The sequence below is a fragment of the Gouania willdenowi genome, chromosome 13, assembly GCF_900634775.1.
Source record: "Gouania willdenowi chromosome 13, fGouWil2.1, whole genome shotgun sequence".
Taxonomy (NCBI): domain Eukaryota; kingdom Metazoa; phylum Chordata; class Actinopteri; order Blenniiformes; family Gobiesocidae; genus Gouania; species Gouania willdenowi.
Genome location: NC_041056.1, coordinates 3596931 through 3623506, shown reverse-complemented (window position 1 = coordinate 3623506; position 26576 = coordinate 3596931). Strand labels below are relative to the sequence as shown.

The 26576-nt window shown below is 37.2% G+C and overlaps 1 protein-coding gene across 1 annotated transcript; it reads right to left on the bottom strand.

Annotated features, from left to right (window-relative positions):
* Positions 1 to 309: 309 nt before the first annotated feature.
* Positions 310 to 26209, bottom strand: map4k1 (mitogen-activated protein kinase kinase kinase kinase 1). The gene is made up of 32 exons (XM_028464824.1): positions 25989 to 26209; positions 15899 to 15956; positions 15679 to 15769; positions 14752 to 14816; positions 14332 to 14387; positions 14209 to 14256; positions 13851 to 13893; positions 13500 to 13572; positions 12724 to 12855; positions 12583 to 12645; positions 12015 to 12096; positions 11676 to 11795; positions 11525 to 11603; positions 9932 to 9969; positions 9784 to 9830; positions 9674 to 9718; positions 9548 to 9574; positions 9422 to 9467; positions 7572 to 7704; positions 6897 to 7003; positions 6759 to 6800; positions 6596 to 6674; positions 6422 to 6498; positions 5510 to 5570; positions 5159 to 5261; positions 5028 to 5086; positions 4838 to 4941; positions 3479 to 3656; positions 3264 to 3332; positions 2381 to 2473; positions 2165 to 2291; positions 310 to 792 (listed from the first exon to the last, which is right to left on the bottom strand). The coding sequence occupies exons 1-32, from the start codon at positions 26094 to 26096 to the stop codon at positions 657 to 659; spliced, it is 2589 nt and encodes an 862-aa protein (XP_028320625.1). The 5' UTR covers positions 26097 to 26209; the 3' UTR covers positions 310 to 656.
* Between the last annotated feature and the right edge of the window lie 367 nt (positions 26210 to 26576).

Genomic DNA, 26576 nt, shown 5'->3' with positions numbered 1-26576 from the left:
TCAATAGAGACGTTCTTGCCAATATAAAACCAATAACTTGAGGATTTCCATTTTTAAATACAATAAAAACATGTTAAAATGATTTAAAGTCGCATTTGTATATGATTATTGGTGTTGCCAGGTTTGACGGTTTCTACAACATGAGTGACTCAAAGCTTCATTTTGCTGGAAACAATGCATTCATAAAGTGTTAAAAGCTTATATTCATATGAAAACTAATTTGAGTGGTAGGAGATTATCTCTTCATCCAACAATGGTCATAAAGAAATGGCTGATGGGTAAATGAATGTTAATTCACAAACTGAAAAGTAAAACAGGGTTTTTTTTAATTAATTGTCTTATTCCCTATAAAAAACAAAAGGAGGATCAGTACACACATTTTGTGCATTTCTGCTTTATAATAGTAACACACACACACACTGCAGTTCATCAAATGTTTGGCTGCTCAGTTTTCACAGAAGCAGCTACTGTTACGTATATTTTCCTGGAGTTTTCTAATCTTTTCAGACTCCAAAAATAGTTCAGGAGTTTAAAATCCAGGTCAAAAAGTTTACAAAAAGTACTGGAAATCAAAGACTCAGACCAGACGTGGTGACTCTGTTGCGTGTCTGCTCAAAGCTCGCATTGGTTCTAAATCCGTGAATCTGTTCAGATGTTCATGCAGTGGTGGAGTTTGCATTTAACCACGATGCTCCGTGCCGGCACATGGCGTGGCTTTCAGCGGTTTCCAGGAGGTAGAGGTTGGACATTCCCGTCTGATCTTCTGTCTGTCGCGTTTCTAAGACGATGAATCTGCAGCCCCCCCAAGAGTAAACAAACAAAATGACTCAAAAAAACATATGAAAATATTTAAAAATAAACAAAACAACAATGAATATACACAAATTACTCCAAAAAACATACAAAACTTCAAAGAAATGCAAATAAGGAGAATAAACATACACAGATTTACTCTAAAAACACACAAGACATTTTCAAGTATACACAAAAAGGACTGAAAATTGTACACAACACCATAATGTACACAAAAGACTCAAAAAATGCTAAATCAATCCCCTAAACACACAAAATGAATCCCAAACCACAAAATTCCAAACTACAAAATACACAAAATGACTCCAAAAACACACAAATCGACAACAAAATATGCAAACGGAACCGAAAGACACAAAACACACAAAAGGAATCCAAAAACACACAAATCGACAACAAAAAACACAAACGGAATCTAAAAACACATAAAACTTACACAAAACACAAAATGAATCCAAAAACCCACAAAATGATTTTAAAAAAACCACACAAAATTACTTTAAAAAAAATGCACAAATCAACAACAAAATACACAAACAGAATCTAAAAACACATAAAACTAACACAAAACACACAAAATGATTGTATAATTGTTGTGTGTTGATGTGTTTGGTCTATGATTTAAACACTAGGGGGCACTATAACATTTGTTTATGTTTTTTAGTCTTCCTCTTTGCAGCATTCTAATGAGAGTATTTCTAATATTGATAAATCATGGAAGACGATTAGGGCAAATTTTTGATGGAGAAAATCAAGAATAAAGTCCAAATGTCGAGAATAAACTCAAAATACATTATCGTGATAAAAGTAGAAGGTTTGGTATTAAGTCAAATCTGCATTAGCTGACTAAGGCCAATTCACCATACATGACAACAGTCTCCATCCAAACTGGTCCTAACGTGTTGCCGTAGCTCCTCAATAGCCACAGACGGACCTAATGCTCCGCCTCGTCCAAACTTCATTGGTTTTTGCTTCTGAACAGATTCAGTTTTTTCCAACATCTCTTCAAAGTCGTTAAAGTCAACACAGTGTTTATGAGCTAAAAAAGAAAGAATCTCTTTGAAGTATAGTTTAACGCATTAATCGATACACGTCATTTTGTAGATGGCCACGTTCTGCTGTTTGTTTGTTGTCATGGTGAATTGGCACTCGTCAGCTTCCGTAGATTTCATTAGCAGACCTTCGACTTTTATCAAAATATTGTATTTTGAGTTTATTTTTGAAATTTCAACTTTAATCTAGATTTGCCCTAAATTATTTTCCCCATCAAAATGGGCCCTAATCATTTCCCGTAATAAATACTTGCTTTATGGGTGTAATAAAATACAATAAATGAAATAAACGTACGGACCTGTTGGACTGGAGCAGTCTGTAGACCTTCCTGTGGTCACTGGTCTCCTCCAGAACCTCAGAGAACCTTTTGTCCATCCTCATCCAGCCGTGACGCCACACCGCCAACAGAGAGTCCTCGAAATACACTGGAGAGACACAGACGGTCAGTGCTGAGCTTTAACTGACTGACTGACTGACTGACTCAGCCCTTCACTGGTGGCTGTGGTTCTCTCACCTACTGACTCCACATCCTTGGAGAATGTGGTCTGAAGAGGTCGTGACCTGCTGGTCTTTACGTCTCCTTCCAGATCCACCAGGTGGACCGAATCTGTGAAAGATGAGGTTTACATTCAGAGGAGAACAGAAAAATACTGATGGATGGATGGATTCATATCAGGATGAGAGGATAGATGAATAAATGGATTTAATGATGGAGGAAATTATATGAACTTCTTTGGATGGATGCATAGAAGTCTGTGATGGATGCACACGTATGAATGCATGGAGATGTGAATAGAGGATATGAACATCAACAATGACTAAATGGTTGAATTGGAAAATTTTCAATGATGGATGGACAAAGGATCAATGCATGGAAGGATGGATGAATAAAAGGATGGATTCATGGGTTGGTTGATGGATGAATGGATGGATAATTGCGTGAATGGTTTGATGGATATATGTGAAAAGACTTATTGATGATGGATGGCATTTTAAAACCTTTATGGTGGATGAATAACGAATGTGCATGGATGGATGGATGGATGGATGGATGGCTAAAAGGATGAGTTCATATTGATTGATGGTTGGATGGATGGATGGATGGATACATGTGTTGATAGATGGATAAATGCTTGGATGGATGACGGATGAATGTGTGGATGGATTGATGGATAAACACATGGATGAATGAATGAATAAATGTGTGGATGGATGGATAAATGCATGGATGGATGGATGATAAATATATTGATGGATGGATAAATGCATGCATGGATGGATGGATAAACACATGGATGGATGGATGAATACATTTGTGGATGGATAGATGGATGGATGGATGGTTGGATGGATGGATGGATGGCTAAACACATGGATGAATGGTTATATTAACTTACGGTCTATGAGAATAAGGAGTGAGCTGTTGTCCAACTGGTCCACTTGAACAACGTCTGGACTGTTTTTCTCTGTAAGGACACACACACACACACACACACACACACACACACACACACACACACACACACACACACACACACACACACACAGTCATGTAGCCCTTCTCCTCACTGATGTATGGATGGATGGATGCAGATGGTCTCTTCTATCTTACCAAGGCCGGCGCTGCTGAACCAGGACGTGTTGGAGTTGAGGTTGATGTAGTCGATGTGAACTGGACGGCTGTGGGCGGAGCTCTGGGACAGGCCGATGCACACTAAGGGGTATTCCTGCTGAGGAACCACCACCATCTCAAAGACCCGCAGCGGGCTGGGCAGGGGGAAGTCGAAGTGCTACAGAGGACACAAACTCAGTCTGAGATCCAGATAGATCTAGAGAAACTAGATTATAGCACCAACATGGGTTTAAAGGGGACTTATTCAAATGGTCAGTTAGTGCTAGGCTAGACTATATATTAATATCATGCTGTTTTTTCAAAAACAATATATCGGTTTCACAGTGAATAACTTTTTTTTTCTCCCAAACACGACTGGGTGTTAACCATATTTTCTAACTATTTAGAGCACACATGTCAAACTCAAGGCCCGTGGGCCAAGTTCGGCCCACCAGAGCATCTTTGGCCCACAGGAATATTTTGTAAAAAAGTAAAGTAAAGTAAAAAAAACTTTTGGTAAATTATCATAAGTTGCAGATAAAGTTAAATGCAGGTTGCAGTACTACATTATTTACAGTAATATTAAATCGCAATTATTTTCAGAAACCTGGAACAGAATTCTGGCAAATTTTGTTGCAAATTTCCAGAAAATTAGTTGTAAAGTCAAGGTTTTTTGACCAATTGTTATACATTCAGGATTTTGTTTGAATTTGTGCTTTTTCCTTCACAAAAACATTAATTTATTTTGGTCCGGCCCACTTGATTTCCAACTAGGTCGTATGTGGCCCTTGAACTGAAATGAGTTTGACACCCCTAATTTAAAGAATAATCACTGCAGTAAGTTATCTTACAATAACAATGACGTTCAAACCAAAGTCCATTCAAAAATCAGGGACTTTAAAACTGCTGGGGATGGTCATTTTTATTAAGATAAAAACATAGTGTAGTAGGCCTCATAGACATATCATGGGATCATTCGCTCAAGGAAAAAAAAAGATGTAAAAGGTTGACATTGTTTTGAACTCCATAGTAAGCACTTTATTCTTGATTTGCCCAAAATCTGCCGTACAAAGTACAAATGTCAAGATTAAAGTCAAAATTTCGAAAATAAACTCTAAAGACAATGTCATGATAAACGTCGAAAGTTTGCTAATGAAGTCAAATCTATGGAAATTGACGAGGGCCAATTCACCATACGACAACAAACAGCAGAACGTGGCCGTCTACAAAATGCTGTGTATCGATGAATGCGTTAAACTATACTTCAAAGTTGGGTTTAATAACAAAGAGATTCTTTCTCTTTAAGCTCATAAACACGTCTTTACAAAATAAAAGTGTAAAAAAGTGTCAACGACGTACCTTTATCAGCATAAACTTGTGCATGGGCTCGTACCACTGCAGCAGCATCACACTGGACTCCAGCGCACAGCACAGGAAAACACAACCCTGCACGATATTTTCTCCTGAAGGACGCCAAAAAATACTCAATAAAATACCACTAGTGGTTTCAAATTGTTCCCATGGAGCCTAGACAGGTGTGTGGTCTCACCTACTGAGCAGGTCTGGCAGCCTTTGGTATCTGGGATCTTGCTGGACAAAAGGTTTTTCCTAAATACAGATGAGACAGATGTGTTTAAAAAGGCTGAACGGGGGCAGACTCAGAGGAGAGTTGGTGCTTACCGAGGTAAGAGTCTGTGAGTGGCCAGAGGAACCGTCCTCTGGTCTCTACGAGCCTGGTCATACAACTCCTTCAACATGTGAGAGTAGAGCTGGGACGATTTACCTGTGTACGTACACATGCCACATGAACAAAAACACTCGTTTCTTGGTCATTGTGTAAAGCTTTTACACCTTAGAATTATAAATATGAATGTAATCTACACATTATTAATACAATTAGGGCACAAAATTGTGAAAACATCGTCATGTTTTTGCATTTATTCTATGGAGGATGTGTCATCACATGGTTTGTGGACACTGTGTAAAAATGTGGTCACATGACCAATGATGGATTGACTTATTTCTATTTACCTGACACAGACATGAGGACGTTGTTGATGGTGTAAACCCACGTGCACTTTCCTGGATGCAACTGGAAGGAAGAGAACATCCATTGGTTTACACCAGAGACTTTAATCACAGTGAATGTGATTCTATCTGATTCTCATCGTTCAATAAAGACTAAAAGAAAAAAGGATTTTGTCCATTTTTGTTGTCATTTTGAGTCATTTTCATTGCTTTTATTCTTCTTTTGTGTATTTTTCTATAATCTATGTTTTTTTGGAGTCATTTTGAGCATTTTAGTTGTCTTTTTCCTTTTTCAACACAATTATTTAATATGTTCTCAGAAGTCATTTTAAGTATTTTAGTTGTCTTTTTTTTCCTTTTTTCAATACAATTATATAATGTGTTCATTTTAAGTCATTTTCTTGCATTTTGTTGTCATTTTGACTGCTTTTATTCTTCCTTTGCATATTTTTGTGTGTATTTTTCAATTATTGTCTTTGTTTTGAGTACTTGAGTTGTCTTTTTTTTTTGTATTTTTTTATACCATTAATTTGTATGTTTTTTGCAGTGATTTTGAGTGTTTATCATTGTTGTTTTGTGTTTTTGGAGCCTTATATTTGCCTTTTTGTTGTCATAATTTTTGTTGTAATTTTCTGTCCTTTTGTGTGTTTTTGGAGTCATTTTCTGCACTTATTTTAGGGCCATACAAAATTAGACTGTGGGCCACATGTAAAATCTGTTTTAAGTTTCCCGTCTCTCTCTCTGTGTGTGTGTGTGTGTGTGTGTGTGTGTGTGTGTGTGTGTGTGTGTGTGTAATGGATTCCTAACTTGTCAGTATGTGTGCAAGTCTTCCCTTCTGTCTCCACTCAGGTGTTCCTTATCTCCTAATGCCTTCCCTGCACTACTGGAGATGTGTTTGTCGATCTTGGATCCTACCAGCTCCATGGTGGCCTCTGAGCCTTGGATGTTCAGGATGTAGATCCCCTCGTCCGAACCCAGGATCAGATGCTGTTCTGTGGGAACGAGAACCGACAAAAGGTTGATCAGAAAAAAAGCAAAGAACGAGGAGAGAAGCCTAATCAAAAATGCAGCAAACTTAAGGAAAATGACCTTTAGATGCTTTGTTTTCCCAAGTGGTGGAGCAATTAATTTTCAGTGGACAGCCATGGAAGATCTTCTTAAAGTGGACCTGCAGAGAGAGAGAGAGAGAGGAGGGGGAGAAATGATGACACTGCAGAAAAAATGTAACGCAGGAAGAAACCAAGACACTCACGGGGGATTTCTTTAGGAGAGGACTTGTAGGATTAGTGGTATCCTGAGAGCCAGAAGATAAAAACAAAGTTAGTTAGATCAGGACGTGGAGTTCTCTCCCCTCGCTCTCTAAGGTGAAGATAAATTCACTCTTTTTAACCTTTGATGATGGTTTCTTTTTCAGTTCGCGAATTCCTTTCGGCGGGAGTTGAGGAGGAAGAAGTTCTGCTTTGTTGTGTTTTATTTTGTCAGGTAGGGATCCACGGTCTGTACGAGACACACAAAAACCTCTTGATTCAAGGATCTTGTACAATCTTGTACTTCCTTTAGATCAGGGGTGTCAACTTCTATAAGTTCAGAGGTCACATACGCTCACGTTTCATCTCTAGCAGTAAAAATCCTTCAAGTTTTTAAGGAAAAAAGTGTAGTTCCAACTAAGGGTGTAAGAAAAAATCGATAGCGATATATCACAATATTTCAGCTCGCGACTATCATACAGATGTATAAAATTTCCAAATCAACTTTTTTAATCATGTTTTTTGACGAAAAACCCGTTAATTGCACTAACGTAGGTATAGCGTGTAAAATCCCAGTCACTGGGTGTCAGTGAACCACATCAGACCTTGTTAAACTACATCACTCCTCTATGCATTTTAGTTTGGAAGTTGATTGCACTTTATTTATATCAAACATACTATGGACTTTTATAGATGTATGTGGTTACTTTTTAAGAATTTAAGAACTTCTCAGAATCAGGATCTGTTGTTGAAGCAAAAGTTAAAGTTTTTTGAAAAATGTAATTTGTTAAATCTTAGTGTGTAGATGATGTCCTCACCTGAGCGCTTTGGGATTTGTTGCTGTGCACTGTGGCTCCTGACGAGAGGAGCAAGTGCTTTTTGGGGGAAGGTCTGCATTTTTCCTCCATCCTCTGGAGGCATGCTGTCCTCTGAGACACTCGGGGGTCTGGACTGCACACACACACGCAAACACACAGTTTATTTTTTTATAGTTTCTCTGGTGTCTGTTTCTGGTGTTGTGTTTTTTTCTCGCTATCATTTTGTGTATTTTTGTTGTTTTGTGTAAATTTTCACTTTGGAGGGCCACACGAAATTCCACTGAGGACCACATGTGGCCCCCGGGTCACCAGTTTCTCATGTGTGATTTCGGCCGTGCCCGAGCAATGCGTGTTGTTGGGTGGGTTGTGTTGAATTATTACACCGAGCTCTTAACATTTGTTTCTTTGTGTTCTGATTTTACACATTTGCGTTTTCATGAAATTTTCTGGATCTGAAGTTTTATGAAATATAAAAAAATAATCAAAACATGACAAATAATAACAGCTTGTTAATAAATTGTAACTAGAATATTATGAGGATGCAGGACACTGCATTAGCTAGCAATAGCATTAGCTAAATTTAGCCTATTAGCTATATTAAGCCAAGCAATAACATTAGTTAGCATTAGCCTAGCAAAAACATTAGCTAGATTTAGCGTAGCATTAGCCTAGCCAAAACATTAGCTAGATTTAGCATAGCACTAGCCTAGCATTAGCCTAGCATTAGTATTAGCCTAGCGTTAAAATTAACCTTAGCATTAACATTGCCTTAGCATTAACCTAGCATTAGCATTAACCTAGCATTAGCCTAACATTAGCATTAATTAGTATTAACTTAGTATTAGCATTTACCTAGCATTATCCTAAAATAGCATTAACTAAACATTGACCTAGCATTAACTAGCATTATCCTAGCAATAGCATTAACTAAACATTATCCTAGCATTAACCCTGGCAATAACACATTAACAATAGATTAGTAATAGCATTAACTATCGTTAACATTAACCTAACATTAAAATGAGCGAGCATTACCATTAGCTAGCATTATTCTAGTGTTAGCATGAGCCTAACATTCGCATTAACCTAGCATTATCCTGACAATAGCATTAACTAAGCATTAACCTGGCATTAGCATTGTGGCCATACCAGCCTGTCATTGGCTGATCTCATTAGAACTCTGAAGCTAAAGAGGTCTGGGCCTGGTTAGTAGTTGGATGGAGACCACTGAGTGACCACAGTGGGGTGACAGTCGCTCCAGTGGTATCTGTCATTGTAAACCGAACCCTAAAAATGATTGCGATATAGGGTCATAACCTAACCCTATTCCTAAGACGCTACGTACGTGTACTTCGGTAAACGTACCAATAGCACTGGAGGTTACCGTACGGCAACCGTACGGAGAGACACTTTCTCGCATTAATATCAGCCTCACATTAGTATAGCATTAGCATTAACCTAGTGCTGGATTAGCATCTGCCTAGTATTAGCCTAACCAATAAACCCGCTGTAAAATAAGGCAACAGATATGATGAAAATTGTAGAAATTGGTTGAAGGATCTGAAACAATCTAAATAAAGTTTAAAAAAAAAAAACTGAAAAATATTGAAAAAGGTTGAAAATGAAGCCTCTTGTATCCTCAATAATTAAAATGAAGCCTCTTGTATCCTCATTAATTAAAATGAAGCCTCTTGTATCCTCAATAATTAAAATGAAGCCTCTTGTATCCTCATTAATTAAAATGAAGCCTCTTGTATCCTCATTAATTAAAATGAAGCCTCTTGTATCCTCATTAATTAAAATGAAGCCTCCTGCATCCTCATTAATTATTGAAAGGTGTGAAGCTTCACCTTTGGAGGCAGAGGTGGAGGCGTCTCATCGGTGCTTGTTTGGACTCTGTTGGCAGAGAGAGCAATGAATGGTACACTACACTTTGATCGTCATGGAGACAAGACGACCATATTTAATCATCTCACCTGTTCCTGTTGATCATAATCGTTGGACTAAACAGAGAAAACAAACATAGAAATGTCTCATCAGAGCAAAAGTTCAGGAAGTTTTCATACATTTTCTGAGTCTTTCTGTGAAGGTTTTATTCTTACACATCGACATCGTCATAGTCGTCGTCAGGGTCCATTTCCTGGTTCCTGAGGAGAAAACCAGAGAGAATAAGAAACACTGATGCTGATCTTGTCAGTGTTTATCAGATTACCTCAGAGGAGATCTGCTGTCGTCAGTCGATAGTGTCGATGGTTTTAACTGTTACAAAAGAAACAAAAGTGATTAACATGGAGTCAAATAAAACCATCAAAGAGTTCAAATGTGTCATTTAGAAACAATACGTATTTGTAGGAATTTACCGTCTTATTTAGTGACTCTGTCGTGTTTCTCCAATTCACTGAACCCAAAGAAAAACAAGCAAACAACACTTTTAATCACCGCTAGCAGCTAAAAAACAATAATTATCATTAAAATTGATGATTTTTAAACAATAGACAAACGCTTTGAACTACAGATGCATGATTTCTTTCAGTCGATCCAATAATTGATCACTTTCCCCCATATTTTGACTTTTAAACAGGTTTAAATTTTTTTTTTTTTTGCAAAACCTTTTATACCACGAATATGATAATGAATGTATTTTAACGTATAAATGAAGAGAAAGCAGGATAAACATTTCATATTGTTGTTTATGTTTAGTTTTTTAATTTATAATCAGGCCTCTAGATCTTTTGGCTTCTCACTAACGAGTCTGGAAACTTTTGATTAAAGCTTTAATCCACAAAACTCACTTTTTGAGGCTTTTGCATGTTCTCTAAAGTGCTGGGAAAAAAAGAAACAGTGTAAAAACACCACTGGGTTTTGTTTCCCAGGCCTTTGTGTGAGTGGATGCTACAGATACTGAATGCATAAATTATTATGAAAGAATCCATGAAGGCACGTTTGACATTTTTAACTGTAAAGATGAAAACCGCAATGAATGACTTTCCTTTTCTTTTTATTTTACACTCGGTGCAGCTTCTGTTTCATATTCCCTGTATTTATGCTAAAAAAAAATTATTCATTTTTGTTTATTTTTGTTTTCAAAGTGAACGGACACATGTTTTATTTGTTTATTAGGGTTAGGGTTATAATCTCAGTACATGACACCGGCATCAAGCTAAAAATCAAACATCCCCTTTTCAAAATAAAAGCATCTCTTCTCGTCTTCCGTTAACTCTTTTGTAAACAGGGCTCTTGTTTTGAAGTTAACCGGAAGTTTTGTCAGTAGCACAATGGAGGGTCTCTGAAGATCTCTGACATTTTGGAATGAAATGTTTATGTGAGTTTTATGGATCAAATGAGCACATGTTGATATTCTATTTGGTCACTTTCTCACTTAAAAAGTTTTCTGAATTTTCAAAGGTGGAAAATCAACAGATATTTATGGGGTGCCAAGTGTAAAAATGTAGTATAAAAGTTGTAGCTAACACATTTTCATTATTTATCTCACTTTTCTCATATTTAGCACATTTTCCTACATTTAACACAACATTTAACCACAAATATAGAGGTAAAAAAAAAAGCATTAAATCTAAATCTTTAGATTATTATATTACACTTGGCACCCCATAGATATTTAGCCTCAGTGTGATTCAGGTTTTTGTCATTGTACGTTCCAAATACATCTTCAGAAACTTAGAAGTATACTTTAGTAAGAACGCTCACCATCCTAATCATACTAATAGTATATAGTAGACAGTATATACTCATTGAATGTGTAGTGTATAATACGTTAGTGTGCTATTTCAAACACAGCCCCTGTTTTGGTTAGCTTAGCACGTAGCGACGCTGACGGAGCAGGGTCAAAGGGTAAAAGGGCGGGGCTAACTTTTCATTAGAAATGGCTGATAAATGATCAAACTGATGAATATATCGTGCATCCCTAGTTCAACCAGTCCTAGTTTTCCTACTGCTGTCTGAGTCGTTACTCTCCACCGCGTTGTGTTTGCTCACGGACTGGATCCTCCTCAAAGAACCAGGAACCACCACCTGGAACCAACAAACACCAGTTAACGCTGTCACGGGGGGGGGGGTCTCTCCGAGACTAAAGGCCTCCATCACCTCCATCTCTTCGTCCTCCATCACCGCTGGGCTGTTCTTCAGCTTCTCTGGGTTTCTACACTTCTCCAGTAGGTCCAGGGTCAGGTCCTGGTCCAGGTTCTTCTGACTCACAAAGGCGTGCTGCAGCAGAACGGAGACCAGGAAAGCTTTTTAAACTGCTGACTAATGGTTTCTATGCACAGTCGTAAGTTGCATGTTCTCAGAGAGCACCACGTGTGTCAAACTCATTGTGGTAAAACTATTTGTTCTCATTGGCCAGATTCAAAACAAAACAAATATTATTTCCTATCAAAGGTTAATGAACAGAAAGTTAAGTATAGAAATGAGCAGAGCACTGACTGAGAGCATCTTGGAGGCTGATGGTCTCCTCCGTGGGTTCCTCACCAACATGGACTTCACAAAACCATAAAACATGGATGACCTGCAGAGAAAGAAGGAAGAGTTAAGAAAAGGAAAAGAAAATTAGAAGCTCCTGGTGAGGAAAAGCAGGTTTGATTACAGTTGTCAGATTTGCACCAACCAGGATCATCTATCAATGGGCAGGTCGTTTTCTAAGAGATCTGATTGGTCAGGAGGCGGGGCTTTAGTACTCACTAACATCCAAGCCAGAAAAAAACCTGCTTGCGACCAGGTTAGTTGTTCAGCATTAATTGCCATAGTGATTAAGCTCCAGCGAGCTTTGTAGTCCAGCACACACTGATTAAATCCCAGAAGTTAGCGCGATAAGAAGTAATCCAGACTTGTAACATACCCCCTTTGAGTATTTGATTGTCGTTTGTATATTTTTTTGGAGTTAGCTTACTTTTATTTTGTGTATTTTTCAGTTTCTGTGTGTATTGACTTTCCTGACAAATTCCTTCTAACTTCTTTAATCAGATTTTTTGTTGGAGGAATAGGTTTCAGTCACCATTTGGATTTGTCCTTCAGCTTCGGAGGCTGGTACGCGCTCTTGGTCATGAGGAAAAGAACTCTGTAGGACAAATATGATAATTATATGATGACAACAGAAGAGTTTTCATATACTTTCAGGACGTTTGTGTGTTTTTACCTCATGGGATGGAGGTCAAACATTGGCGGCTGCAGCTCTGCCAGCTCGATAGCAGTGATTCCCACTGACCAGATGTCACACAGCTCATTATATCCACCTTTTATCTCCACGGCTGCAACCTCTGGAGCCATCCTGAGCACAGTAGAGAAGCATCCCACCATATCATTCATTCAATGAATTATTCAAACACCTTCTGTATACGACTTACAAAAAGTAACTTATATATCAAAGATGGAAAACTTAAGAGACAGAGGTTTTTAGAAATATGTGCAGCCTTTAAAGAAATTCTCTCCCTTGCCTAGAGTTGTTTTGCACAAAATGACAACAAATATGCACAAAAATATATTAAATTGTGACCAAAGAATATATGAAATAACAAAAAAAGACAGAAAAATATGCAAAATTACATAAAATGATTTTCAAAACACATAAAATAGCCCCTCAAAAAATTCACAAATTGACAACAAACCCACAATAATACAAGAAAATACACACAACCAACCAAAAATACACAAAATGACCAAAAGGTGCATAGAATCTAAAAACAATGCACAAAATGACTTCCAAAACATACACAAATACACAAAATAGTGCCAAAAAAAAATCACACAAAACAAAATAAATAGATAAAATAATTTAAAAATATACCAAACAAAAACAAGAATACACAAAATGACTTCAAAAACAAACAAAAGAAAAGAAAGTACACAAAACAACAATAAAATGAGAGGAAAATATACTAACTGACAATGAAAAAAAAAAGGCTTTGACCTTACCAATATGGCGTCCCGATGAAGGACATCCTACGAGCTAGAGTGGCTGTGATCTGAGCAGAAATCCCAAAATCAGCTGCGATGGACGGGAGAAAGAGGTCAAAAAAAGAGACGTTGAGGATTAAAGGGATCACTGCGAGATTCATGAAGAAGAAACATCTTGAAGACAAAAGTTCAACCAACATTAGACTAAATTAAAAAGACTTTATTTCACACATTTCTGCAGGACTTTGAATCAAACCAGGACGTTCTGAGAGTGAGTTTACATGAATTATATATAACACAAACACATCAGCCAGAGGTGAATAAACAGCTCCACGCTGACTGACTAATGTTCACCAGACCTTCACCTACCCAGCTTGACCTCTCCCTGATCGTTGAGGAGGACGTTTGCACCCTGAAAGAAGACAAAGAAGAAAAGCATGAGATGAATCATCAACATCTCATCTATATGTCGCTGAGCTCTCACCCACACACACACACACGCACACACACACACACAGAGTGGGTGGACGGCTAAACTTAGTGATTGATTCTTTATCTGAAGGTCAAGTCTTTGTTTGAGTGTCTTTGGATTATGAAGAGGATTAGATTAGATTAACAGAAGCTGTGAAATCACCTGAATTTTCCAATAAACGCAGAGAAACATTATATATATATATATATATATATATATATATATATATATTTTTTTTTTTAATGAACTTCTTACCTTAATGTCTCTGTGGATCTTCTTCTGTGCATGCAGGTAGTCCAAACCCTGCTCACACAAACATTTATATTTATTAAACTCACTCTCATGCTTTGTTCTTTGTCTGTCTGTTTGGTGGTTTACCTGGAGCATCTCCCTGCAGGTGAAGGCGATCTGTGGCTCAGACAGAGGACCAGTCACTGCACGCAGATATGATGAACACATGTTAGAAAGCAATGGATGGATGGATGGATCATGGATGGATCATGGATGGATGGATGGACGTTAACTATGTCGTGTAGTTAAAGTGACATATTTGAGAGTCTTTCATCCAACCTAGAGGTGATTATTTTCCATTTAGCCAAAAGTGTCAGATTTTTTAATGGACTTTGGTGAGAAGTTCAGTGACTGCATTGTTCACGTATAAGACCACAAACTGTTGTAATTAATGTGTAATAATAACTCATATTAGATTTGTGTCAGCGTGTATTTCTTCATTCAGTCACTGCTCGTTACACATCACAGCTGATTAAGCTGATTACAAACACGAACGAACGGACTTACCGTGATAAATGTCCTGCAGAGATCCTCCTCCACAGAACTCCATACAGATCCACAGTTTATTGGCTCTGTACACGGAGAAGAAGAGCTTACACCTAGCTGTTTATTATTATGAAAGGGCTGTGTCAAACCTAAAAGAGGCAATTGGTGCGCCTAATGGCTCTGGTAATTATAAAATGACAGAAAATACATGTGTAATTACTAATTCTAATAGCAACATCAAATGTTAAATCTAAATGTTACGGCTGAAACTAAATATTAAGCTGAAGTATCAAAATACAATCTCATTGACACAAACGAGCGCTATCTGTGATCTATTTAAACGGAGTCATTGCGTTTCACACTTAGATCTAACATTTACATTTATCATATGGATTTATATTCATTATTTTAATTTAAAATGTAACATTAAGATATAACAATTAGATTTAGATTTCAAAGTACATTTAGATTTAGATTTCATACTTATTTTTAATTGTAAAATTTAGATATAACATTTAGGTTTAATATTTAACATTAACATTTAGATTTAACATTTAACGTTTAGATTTAACATTTAATGTTTAGATTTAACATTTAACATTTAGATTTAACATTTAGATTTAACATTTAACATTTAGATTATGTATTTAACATTTAGATTTAGCATTTAGATTTTATATTTAATAGTTCAATTTAAGAATGACATATTTTTAAGAGAAAAGTAAATATTACAAAATTTCTCAATCATTGCAGTAAATCTGGTCAAAAGTAACATGAACATTTTTCACATACTTTTTTTTAAACGTGGTTTGTTGCTAAAGGTTGTGAAAAGTTGCTGTTTATTTTAGCATGTGCAACTTTACAATCAGCGCCACATAAAACAATGGACGGATGAGTTGAATCAACATGTTTATTCAAAGTTTGAGAGAACAGATTGTGTATTCATACCTAATGTAACTTCCATAATAAGCCACAATGTTGGGGTGTTTGCAGCTCTTCACGATGACGATCTCCTGCTGGATGATGGAGAAGTCGTCCTCTGCAAAGTCACACGCACACACACACACACACCCACGCACGCACACACATACAGACGTTTTAGATATAGATTATCTAAAGATAGAGCTAGGAGTATTTACAGTTAAACTAAAGTGAAATAATGTCTCACCTGGCTCCATCTTGACGAGTTTAATGGCTGCCAGTTCTCCGCTCTGCTTGTTACGAGCCTTAAACACACAAATACACAATAACAAAGTTAGAACACAATAGATTATCTTTATTGTTGATTCAAACCACATTGTGAACACATCAGGATTAGTCTTCATATTTCCTCTCCCATAGAAAGTCTATTTCTGATGTTTTAGTGCTTAGTTACGTGTCATCAGATCATTGGATGTCATGATGACGTTGTACCTACAAAGACAGGAACTTTACGGGAGAGGGATTCTGATGTTGCACTCAGCAGGAAAGGAGAAATAGGGCTTTGGAAATGTCACAGTTTGTCAAACATGTCGACCTTAACAAACATGTGTTTAAGGTGATTGTTATTGACTCTTTAACACATTTTACCCTATCTGACCCCGAGGGATAATTGCCTTCAGACAACTGTTGATCAAGTTTTTGTGTCAGGCACTTTGTTTATTAGTTGAATACATAAAAAGAGCACGACCTGTATTCACAATAGAATTGTTCATGTGAAACATCTTATTGTGTGTATGTTGTTATTGAGTAACGTCCCTTTATGTTGTTCTTTTTACTATTTAAATTGAAAGTAATAATGCAGGAAAAACAGAAGACTGATCTTGACCTTAAATATGACCTTGAACAAAGGTCAAGGCCACACATTAAAAGGAAATGTTTTTCAATGGTACCAGTCAGAGCACTGTATCTCAATTTGTGGCCAAGTTATAGGAGAAAATTTGTTTTTTAGTTTTTTTTGTGAGGTCATGAACTTTGACCCATTCCGACCTTTCTACTGGTGGGTCGTACACAGCGTTGGGAACGTTACTTTAAAAGAGTAATTAGTTATAGTTACTCACTGCTTGATCCAAAAACTAACTGAGTTAGTAATTGAATTACTCTATAATAAAAGTAACTCATTACCAAGGAAAGTAACTATGGGCTCTATTCTTCCGTCTGGACTTGTGCGCTTTTTTGCGCGTCTTCTCTCCTATGCGTATTCTTCGGTCCAGGCTGTTGACACGCCCACCGTGCGTAAGGTAGTTCAAAAGCGCGTAGTCTGTGAATGAAGGCGGGCTGAAGGAAAGGAGGCGATGATGTCATTTTTTTGGGGCTGTCTAGAAATCACGGAACATGGAGTTTCCCAAACACTTGTAAATGTCATTGAAATCCGTGAAAATGATAAAGTTCAGTTTTCATTTGAAACGCCTTCATTGATAAACAATGTAACAGATTGATTTGATCAGATCATTGATCAGATTATTGCAGTGTGACTGAGTCGCAGTTAAAATCTCTTTCCTTGATCATTATCACCTTCATCATCATCATCATCATCATCATCATCATCATCATCATCACTGTAAAGCGTGACTGAGTTAGATGCTGGAGATATGATTAAATAACACGGAGCGTCATGCTTTAATACAGAGGGATGTTTGCAGTGAAACAAAACTATTAACTCCATAATACACAGTTATAAATATAAATTGTTTAAAGCAACCTGAGCTGAGCCTCATTAAAATATGTGTGGAAAGAGTTTCTTGTCCATCCTCATCTGCATATGACAGCTTGTTTCACTCTGTAGTGGATCAAACTGTGACTTTACGTTGGACATAGTATGAAAATAGTTGAATCTCTGTGACCAACGTGGACTGAAGTCTGCATCTGTCAGAGTTTGAATTAATCACGCAGCAGCAGTTGAGTGATCACAGCTGCTGCTGCGCGACACACGAGTCTGTGCGGCTTCAAATGTAACTAAGTCCATATTTCTAGTGCAATATAATGTTTCACCTTATGGGGGCGCTGCACTTATTCCAGGGTTAGAAGTGTGTAAAAGGACTCATGAACACCGGAGAATGCGCGTAAAGCCAGATTTGGATGGGACCGCCCACATTTCAGGGCTGCTCCACCCAGAGTGCGTAACTGGGATGAAGGCACGCAGCGACTGACTTAAGTTCAGGGGGAGAATAGGACACAGCCAGAAACAGCGCCACTGCGCAGATTTTTGGACTTACGCACATGGGAGAATAGAACCCTATTTGCGTTAGTGTCAAAAAAAAAAAAGTTGCTATATGTCAAAGAATTCAGATGCGTGTGTCGTTGTGAGGTGCTTCATTAAATTTGAGTTGCTTACAACGAATGTCAACAAAGTCTTTTCTCCTGGATATAATGAACACTTCACATGTACGTCGCTCACCTTGTTTTTAACCCACCTCCTCACTACAGCTGCGTATGAAGCCAGGGGTGCTTTCAGATAACTGTTTATTCAATCAATGCCTGTAAAGCACCGCATTTAACGTTCAGTAACGTTAACGGCGTTGTAACGCCGTTATTCCAAACACTGGTCGTACAGCTTCAGTCCAACAAATAAAATACTCCACTTGAGATGAGCTTTTCATAAATGTAAGCATCGAACGACAAACGACAAATATTCGTGGAAAAATGGAAAATTTTGGGTTTTGACACTTGACGCGACCTTGACATTTTGGCTCCAAAACAGTAATAAGAACTCCTACAATAACAATGTAGTTTTCATAAAAATCATCTCAAATTTACTGACAACATTAATGACCACAAGAGCATGAAACCTTTTGGTTGCGGTGATGATATGACTTTTACTGCAGCGCCACCATCAGGTCAAACATTCAGTTTTAGAGTTAGTGTATCTTGAAAAGGTTTCATCCAAATATTTTCTAATTTGGGGTGCACATTCATGACTCTCACAGGATTGATGTTATTGACCTCCCTTTTCCTCTCGTAAACACATTTCTTTACTTGAAATTTGCCAAATACATTTTTCTCGTTGGAGTTTTTATCATTTTTCTTCCTCAACTCCTTTGTCGTGGAACTCCTCCTCGGCTATTAATGCAGCACTATGTCATCTCATAGGGGCAATGTCAAGGATGTGCAGTCGACCTATTTTGGAGCCAAAATGTCCAGGTCAAGGTGAAGGTTGCATCAAGTGTCAAAAACCAAAAGATTCCATATCGCTACAAATATTTATCGTACAAGTTTGATGCTTACATTCATGAAAAGCTCATCTCAAGTGGAGTATTTTATTTAATTCGACCATAGCTGTACGACCTACCAGTAAAAAGATCGGTAGGGGTCAAAGTTGATGAAGGACAAAATAAATACTTTTTTCCCTAAAACTTGGCCACAAATTGAGATACAGTGCTCAGACTGCTACCATTGAACAACATTTTCTTTCAATGTGTGACCTTGATCTTCGCACAAGGTCATATTTAAGGTCAAGGTCAGTCTCTTGTTTTTTCCTGCATTATTATTTTCAATTTAATTAGTAAAAAGAACAACATAAAGGGACAATACTCAACAAAAAATATATCCCTATCAATAGGCTACGTGCCACAGTCCTTTAAAGTAGCTGTGATCAAACCCCTTCTCAAAAAACCTACTCTTGATTCCAGCACTTTAGCAAACTACAGGCCTATATCTAATCTTCCTTTTATTTCAAAGATTCGGCTCAGCTCTGTGACTTCCTTCAAAACAACAGCCTGTTCGAGGACTTCCAGTCAGGTTTTAGAGCTCAACACAGCACAGAGACTGCTTTAGTTAAAGTAACTAATGATCTACTCTGGGCTTCAGATGATGGACGACTCTCAGTGCTGGTTTTATTAGATCTTAGTGCAGCTTTTGACACTATAGATCACTATATTCTACTAGAGAGATTAGAAGAATTACTTGGAATCACAGGGACTGCCCTAAACTGGTTTAAGTCCTACCTATCTGATAGGTACCAGTTTGTACACGTGAATAATAAGTCTTCTGTGTACACTAAAGTAAGCTACGGGGTTCCTCAGGGCTCTGTGCTAGGTCCAATCCTCTTCTGTATCTCTATGATCCCCCTTGGTAATGTTATGAGAAAATACTCTGTTAACTTTCACTGCTATGCTGATGATACCCAACTGTATGTATCAATGAAGCCAGGTGAGACAAATCAGCTATCTAAACTTGAGGCCTGTCTAAAGGACATTAGGGCCTGGATGGACCAAAATTTTCTTCTTCTTAACTCAGACAAGACTGAGGTCATTGTACTGGGCCCGCAACACCTTAGAGAAACCTATGCTAGCCTAACTGCCCTAGATGGCATTACTCTGGCATGAAGCACAACTGTTAGAAACCTTGGGGTTCTATTTGATCAGGATTTATCCTTCAACTCTCACATAAAACAAACTTCAAGAACTGCCTTCTTTCATCTCCGTAACATTGCTAAAATCAGATCTATCCTGTCTCAGGGCGACGCTGAAAAGCTAGTCCATGCTTTTGTTACCTCTCGACTGGATTATTGTAATTCTCTTTTCGCAGGCTGCCCGAGCAAGTCGCTTAAGACACTTCAGCTGGTTCAAAATGCTGCAGCACGTGTACTGACTAAAACTAGGAGAAGAGATCACATTACTCCTGTATTAGCCTCTCTGCATTGGATTCCCATAAAATATACAATAGAATTCAAGATTCTTCTTCTCACTTATAAAGCCCTAAATGGACAGGCACCAGTCTATCTCAAGGAGCTTGTAGTGCCATACAATCCCCCCAGAACACTACGCTCTCAAAAGGCTGGACTACTCGTTGTTCCATTTGTCTCTAAAAGTAGTATAGGAGGAAGAGCTTTCAGTTATCAGGCCCCACTTCTCTGGAACCATCTACCAACCACGGTTCGGGGGGCAGACACCCTCTCTACCTTTAAGGTTAGGCTCAAAACATTCCTCTTTGATAAAGCTTTTAGTTAGGAACCAGCTCATAGCTCATAGTTAAGATGCAATAGGCATAGACTGCCGGGGGGGGGGGGGATCTGGCATGCTCGGTTGGAGAGAGGTTGGAGAGGGCGTTAAGAGAGAGGTCATTTAGGTTAGAGAGGGACCGGAGAGGGTCCCATTCCTCTCTCAAACACTCCCTCTATGTCTGCTTCTTCCCTTGTGTGTTTGCTCCTGTACTCCTTCTGGCTTTTATCTTGCAGGTCCATGGGATCCTTAGTGTGGAGTTACAGAGTCTCAACAACTCTGTCTCCACCCTCTCCTCTGCACACACCCAACACAGCATAACGTGGATGGCTGTTCATCATAGGAATGGGATCCACACAAGGTTCCTGCTGCTTAACAGAAGGTTGTCCTTGCCGCAATGATGAATTCATGTTGGGTGTGGGATACATATGTATGTGTATATACGTATATATGCATATGTGTGTATCCATAAAATGAAGAGTCCTTCCTTAAGACTGCTCTACTGTAAAGTATCTTGAGATACCATTGGTTATGATTTGGCGCTATACAAATAAAAGATTGATTGATTGATTGAATAATAATAATAATAATAATAATAATAATAATAATAATAATAATAATAATAATAATAATAATGTACAAATATATACCAATATGATTTCTATTGTCTGAGTAGAAATCAGCTGCTTTTTCCTGCTTCTGTTGGAATTATAAACACAGGAAACACATGTTGAAGTTAATGAGCCAACAACAATGACTGGTAGTGAGTAAGAAGGACAAAAACAACAACACGTTCCTTTTATCAAAGCGAGACGTTGCTTTCTCGTAAACGATTATGACGCGGAGGACTCGACTAACCACAATAACTACATTTTATTGTGTAGGAATGTGTGTGTGTGTGTGTGTGTGTGTGTGTGTGTGTGTGTGTGTGTGTGTGTGTGTGTGTGTGTGTGTGTGTGTGTGTGTGTGTGTGTGTGTGTGTGTGTGTGTGTGTGTGTGTGTGCGTGTGTGAGTGTCGTTTAACAGTCCAACAGGACCAACCAGCTACCAGCAGGTAAAGGAGGAAGAACAGAGCAGAGAGGAGTGGCTCAGCATGTAGAAATGTTGATGGGGTGCATAGCTGAGTGATTCCTTCTCCACTGGAAACTCGGTCATTACTCAGAGCTTTTTCTCCTTTTGGGTTTCGTCTCTTATTCCATGGGAAACTGACTAAAGTGAGGTCTGCTCGTGGTTTGTTTCACTGACCTTTGAGCAACATGCAGCCTCAACATGTGGTGCTGAATGTGTGAGAGTGAGTGGGTGAGGTGATTAATTCTGTGATAAGGAAACGTGCTGACTTTACACAGAAATTTGATAAGACACGAGGTTTAGGACAGAGTCATCACTTTTTACGTTGTGTTTTATTCATGTATTGGTTTAGGATCACGCGTTAGAAAATGTTAATTATCACAATATAGTATGATAGATATGATACGATAGGGGAAAGATGAGCATAAAAAAACCACAGTTGGAAAAATAACCATGATTCATATTTACTCTGATCTTTTCAACTCAATAGGAATATAAAAAAATCTTCTTTACTCTCCCTTATATAGTGTGCTGACATGCTCTGGTGGCTGAAGTTAGCGAATAATCACAGACTTTTGAAGACACACCAACTCTGAAGATAGAAGCCCTTTTGGGGGGGGGGTCCTTTTACAGTCCGCCATTTACTTGCTAACTTCAGCCACCAGAGCGTGTCAGCGCACTGTTTAAGGGAGAGTAAAGGTTCCTTAGGAGAGCTCTTCTTCTCTGCTTCATTGTCTACTACCAAGCCGCAGAGTGGGGACTGTCGCCCCCTACGGTCACAGATTTTTTTTTTCGTGTCACAATTGTTTCTATTCTCTTTCTGTAAACAAAAAAGGGTTACTTCGACATCTTTAACTTATCCTGATTATTTAGAACAACCTAAAGCAGCATGAATTGGCATTTTGACCAACAAAGCTGCTAAATGATCCAAAAAGCAGTTAAATGATTTCAAAATCAGGCTAAATGCTTCACTCCAATAGAAAACAATGGGATGTTTACAGGCAGTGGGACCGTGTGACATCATCAATCACATGATTTTTCAAGATGGAGGAACAGGCTCTAAAACTGTAATGTAGTCGCGTTTTTTTTGTTGTAATGTTTAAGCTGACCTGCCCACTTTGCATAATTTTTAAACATTTAGCTTTACACTTGGCGACTGATTTAAGATTCAGCATTAGATTTAACATTTAGATTTAGATTTAATATTTAGATTTGACATTTAAATGTAGATTTAACATTTAGATTTATTTTTCATGGGCGGAGCCTAGTTATCGACAGGAGCTGACCTGCCCACTTTGCATAGTTTCTAAACATTTAGCTTTACACTTGGCGACCAATTGAACAATTAGATTTAGATTTAACATTTACATTTAGATTCATTGTTTACATTTAGATTTATTTTGCATGTGTACACATTTTTAACAATGATATAGAACATGATGTTTTACATGAATGAAAGAAAAATAGGTTTTTACATTCGGCACCCCATACAAATCACACAGAGTCCAACAGAAATGAAAATCAGAAATAACTTGTAAGGCCTGTGATTGTGATGAAGCTGTGGTGACAGAAGCGTGTTGTTTACCTTCACGTGAACCCACAGACTAACTGACAAACAGAAACCCAGCAGCTCACTGCAGCTGTTAAAGGATGTTGTTCACAGTGTGAATCAGGGCAAAGCAACAGTCACGACTCACTGACTGGTTTTAGAAAAACGTCCATCAGGTTTCATAGGATTTTACTCTAGCAAAGCACAAGTTAAACCTAACATAATAATGTAGGCAATAAAAACCAGGTCTGGTTTACAGTAGCAATGTTATAAGCCAGTGTTTTTCAACCTCTAAAATAATAAAAGTTAAATCCTCTAGAAACTGATTTTGTAAACACTTAATTCCTGATGCAAATTTAAATCTGAATTACACACACACACACACACACACAAAGAGTTCTAGCTCATTCCTCCAGTGGGTAAATTTTGGCTTGGATTTAAAGAAACTACATTTATGAATACAGTATTTTCCTAACAGAACAATATTATTCTCATCTTTAACACACAAGACAAATTTCACATCTGAAACAGTGGATAAATGAAGTCGAATTGATTGAGATTGAAACCAATTGTGGACATAGCTCCAAAAACTCTGCACGATGTCACACAAAAATAGAATAAAAAATAATCCAAAGCCTCAGAAAATACACAGTAACTAACATCCAAATTAAATCTCTGTCTCAATAATATCTATCCTATAAGGTAAATATCATTAATCATCTTAAAATGAAGTCCTTTCACTTTGGGCAGAACTGAATAAACTAAGTATTTGCATCTTATCTTCCTTTAATCTATTTTAAAATCTTTCAGGATGTAATTTATTTTAGTGGAACAGGAACTCAAAAAATGATTTCTTATAAATGTGTTGTTACACTTAAGGTTACAGAATTCCTATTAATTTAAGGATAATTTTGGAATGTAGCATTACATCTGGTTTAATCATATTCTTAAGGAACAGTGGAAGAGCATTTACAATCTGGTCATATTTTTTTAGTACAATCAAAATGTCAACTTTTTTACATAAATCAGTATTATAAATCAGTATTATAAATCAGTATTATAAATCAGTATTATAAATCAGTGTTATAAATCAGTATTATAAATCAGTGTTATAAATCAGTATTATAAATCAGTGTTATAAATCAGTATTATAAATCAGTATTATAAATCAGTATTATAAATCAGTATTATAAATCAGTGTTATAAATCAGTATTATAAATCAGTGTTATAAATCAGTATTATAAATCAGTATTATAAATCAGTATTATAAATCAGTATTATAAATCAGTATTATAAATCAGTGTTATAAATCAGTATTATAAATCAGTATTATAAATCAGTGTTATAAATCAGTATTATAAATCAGTATTATAAATCAGTATTATAAATCAGTGTTATAAATCAGTATTATAAATCAGTATTATAAATCAGTATTATAAATCAGTATTATAAATCAGTATTATGAATCAGTATTATAAATCAGTATTATAAATCAGTATTATAAATCAGTATTATAAATCAGTATTATAAATCAGTATTATAAATCAGTGTTATAAATCAGTATTATAAATCAGTATTATAAATCAGTATTATAAATCAGTATTATAAATCAGTGTTATAAATCAGTATTATAAATCAGTATTATAAATCAGTATTATAAATCAGTGTTATAAATCAGTATTATAAATCAGTATTATGAATCAGTATTATAAATCAGTATTATAAATCAGTATTATAAATCAGTATTATAAATCAGTATTATAAATCAGTGTTATAAATCAGTATTATAAATCAGTGTTATAAATCAGTGTTATAAATCAGTATTATAAATCAGTATTATAAATCAGTATTATGAATCAGTATTATAAATCAGTATTATAAATCAGTATTATAAATCAGTATGTCATGTGTTGTAGAATGTTAATTTTGCTGATTTATTCCACAATTTCTTTAAAGAAAATTTGCATGGATGCTTTAGCGCCCCCTTGTGTGAGGAAGGTTTAAAAAGTGTATATTTTCTCTTTAAATGCATATTTGTTTAGTTTAAATCTATTTTAGTTTTACATCAAATGATATCAGTGTAAAAAATTAAACACGTGGTGAAGTTTCAATAGAAGCAGAATGTTTGGATTGGAAATCAGCCATGTTTAAGTTTTTATCATGTTTTATTTGTTATGATAGAATAAACGTTTTTCTAAAATGAAATGAAACCTTGACTTCATCTGATTAAACTGGGGCTCGTGTATCTTTCATGTAAACTACAGGTTTGAACTGATACCAGTGCATGTGAAACCACTTCCTTCAGCAGAACGAGGCCAAAGCAGCAGTTCAACACTTGATCATTTCCCACCAAAAGATAAACTGACACACACACACACAAGATTCCATCATATTGTGTTATTCACTCTTTTCTTTGTAAATGGAATGGACGAGATTTATATAGAGATTTATCTCCACATACATATCAGCTCATTCACCCAATCACTCTCACATTCACACACCAGTGGGACAGGACTGCCATGCAAGGCACTAGTCGACCACTGGGAACAACTTAGGGTTCAGTGTCTTGCCCAAGGACACTTCGACACATAGTCAGGTACTGGGATCGAACCCTCAACCTCTCGATCAGAAAACGACCCTCTACCACCTGAGCCACGGTCGCCCTGTGTGTCAGTTGTTAGAATAAATCTCAAACTGTGGGAATATGTGAAGTTTATCTGACCTTAAAAACGTCTCCGTAGGTTCCTCCTCCGACCCTGAGCAGGATCTCAAAGTCCTCATGAGGGTTCTTGGAGGAGAAATCCATCGTTGTCTTCTGATGGAAGTCCATTCTGTAGGTGGAAATCACATGTAAGTCACTGCACCTGCATCTGTAGTACAGAGTGAGCTGCTCACACACACACACACACACACACACACACACACACACACACACACGCGCGCGCGCGCACACGCACACGCACACGCACACGCACACGCACACGCACACGCACACACACACACACACACACACAAGAATGCAGCAGAGAGGAGCGGTAGAGGGAGGAACCACAGCTGAGGAACACAGACAAACACACACAAAAGGAAGGTGTGTGTGTGTGTGTGTGTGTGTGTGTGTGTGTGTGTGCGTGTGTGTGTGTGTGTGCGTGTGTGTGTGTGTGTGCGTGTGTGTGTGTGTGTGTTCATGAAATTAAATTTTAATTCAAAACCAAATAAATCAATTGGATAAAACAAGATAATTTTTTAATAAAGTCATATGCACTAGGGTGCGTGCACCAAACCCCACATAACATTTTTTTAGACTTGGAGC

Excerpts from the sequence above, each read along its gene's own strand:
- map4k1 (XM_028464824.1), bottom strand. The coding sequence starts at position 26,096 with ATGGACTTCCATCAGAAGACAACGATGGATTTCTCCTCCAAGAACCCT. Across the intron at positions 9,719-9,783 it reads GACAGCAGATCTCCTCTGAG|GAACCAGGAAATGGACCCTG; the intron begins GTAATCTGATAA and ends TTTTCTCCTCAG. Across the intron at positions 5,262-5,509 it reads CGTCCTCATGTCTGTGTCAG|GTAAATCGTCCCAGCTCTAC; the intron begins GTAAATAGAAAT and ends GTACGTACACAG.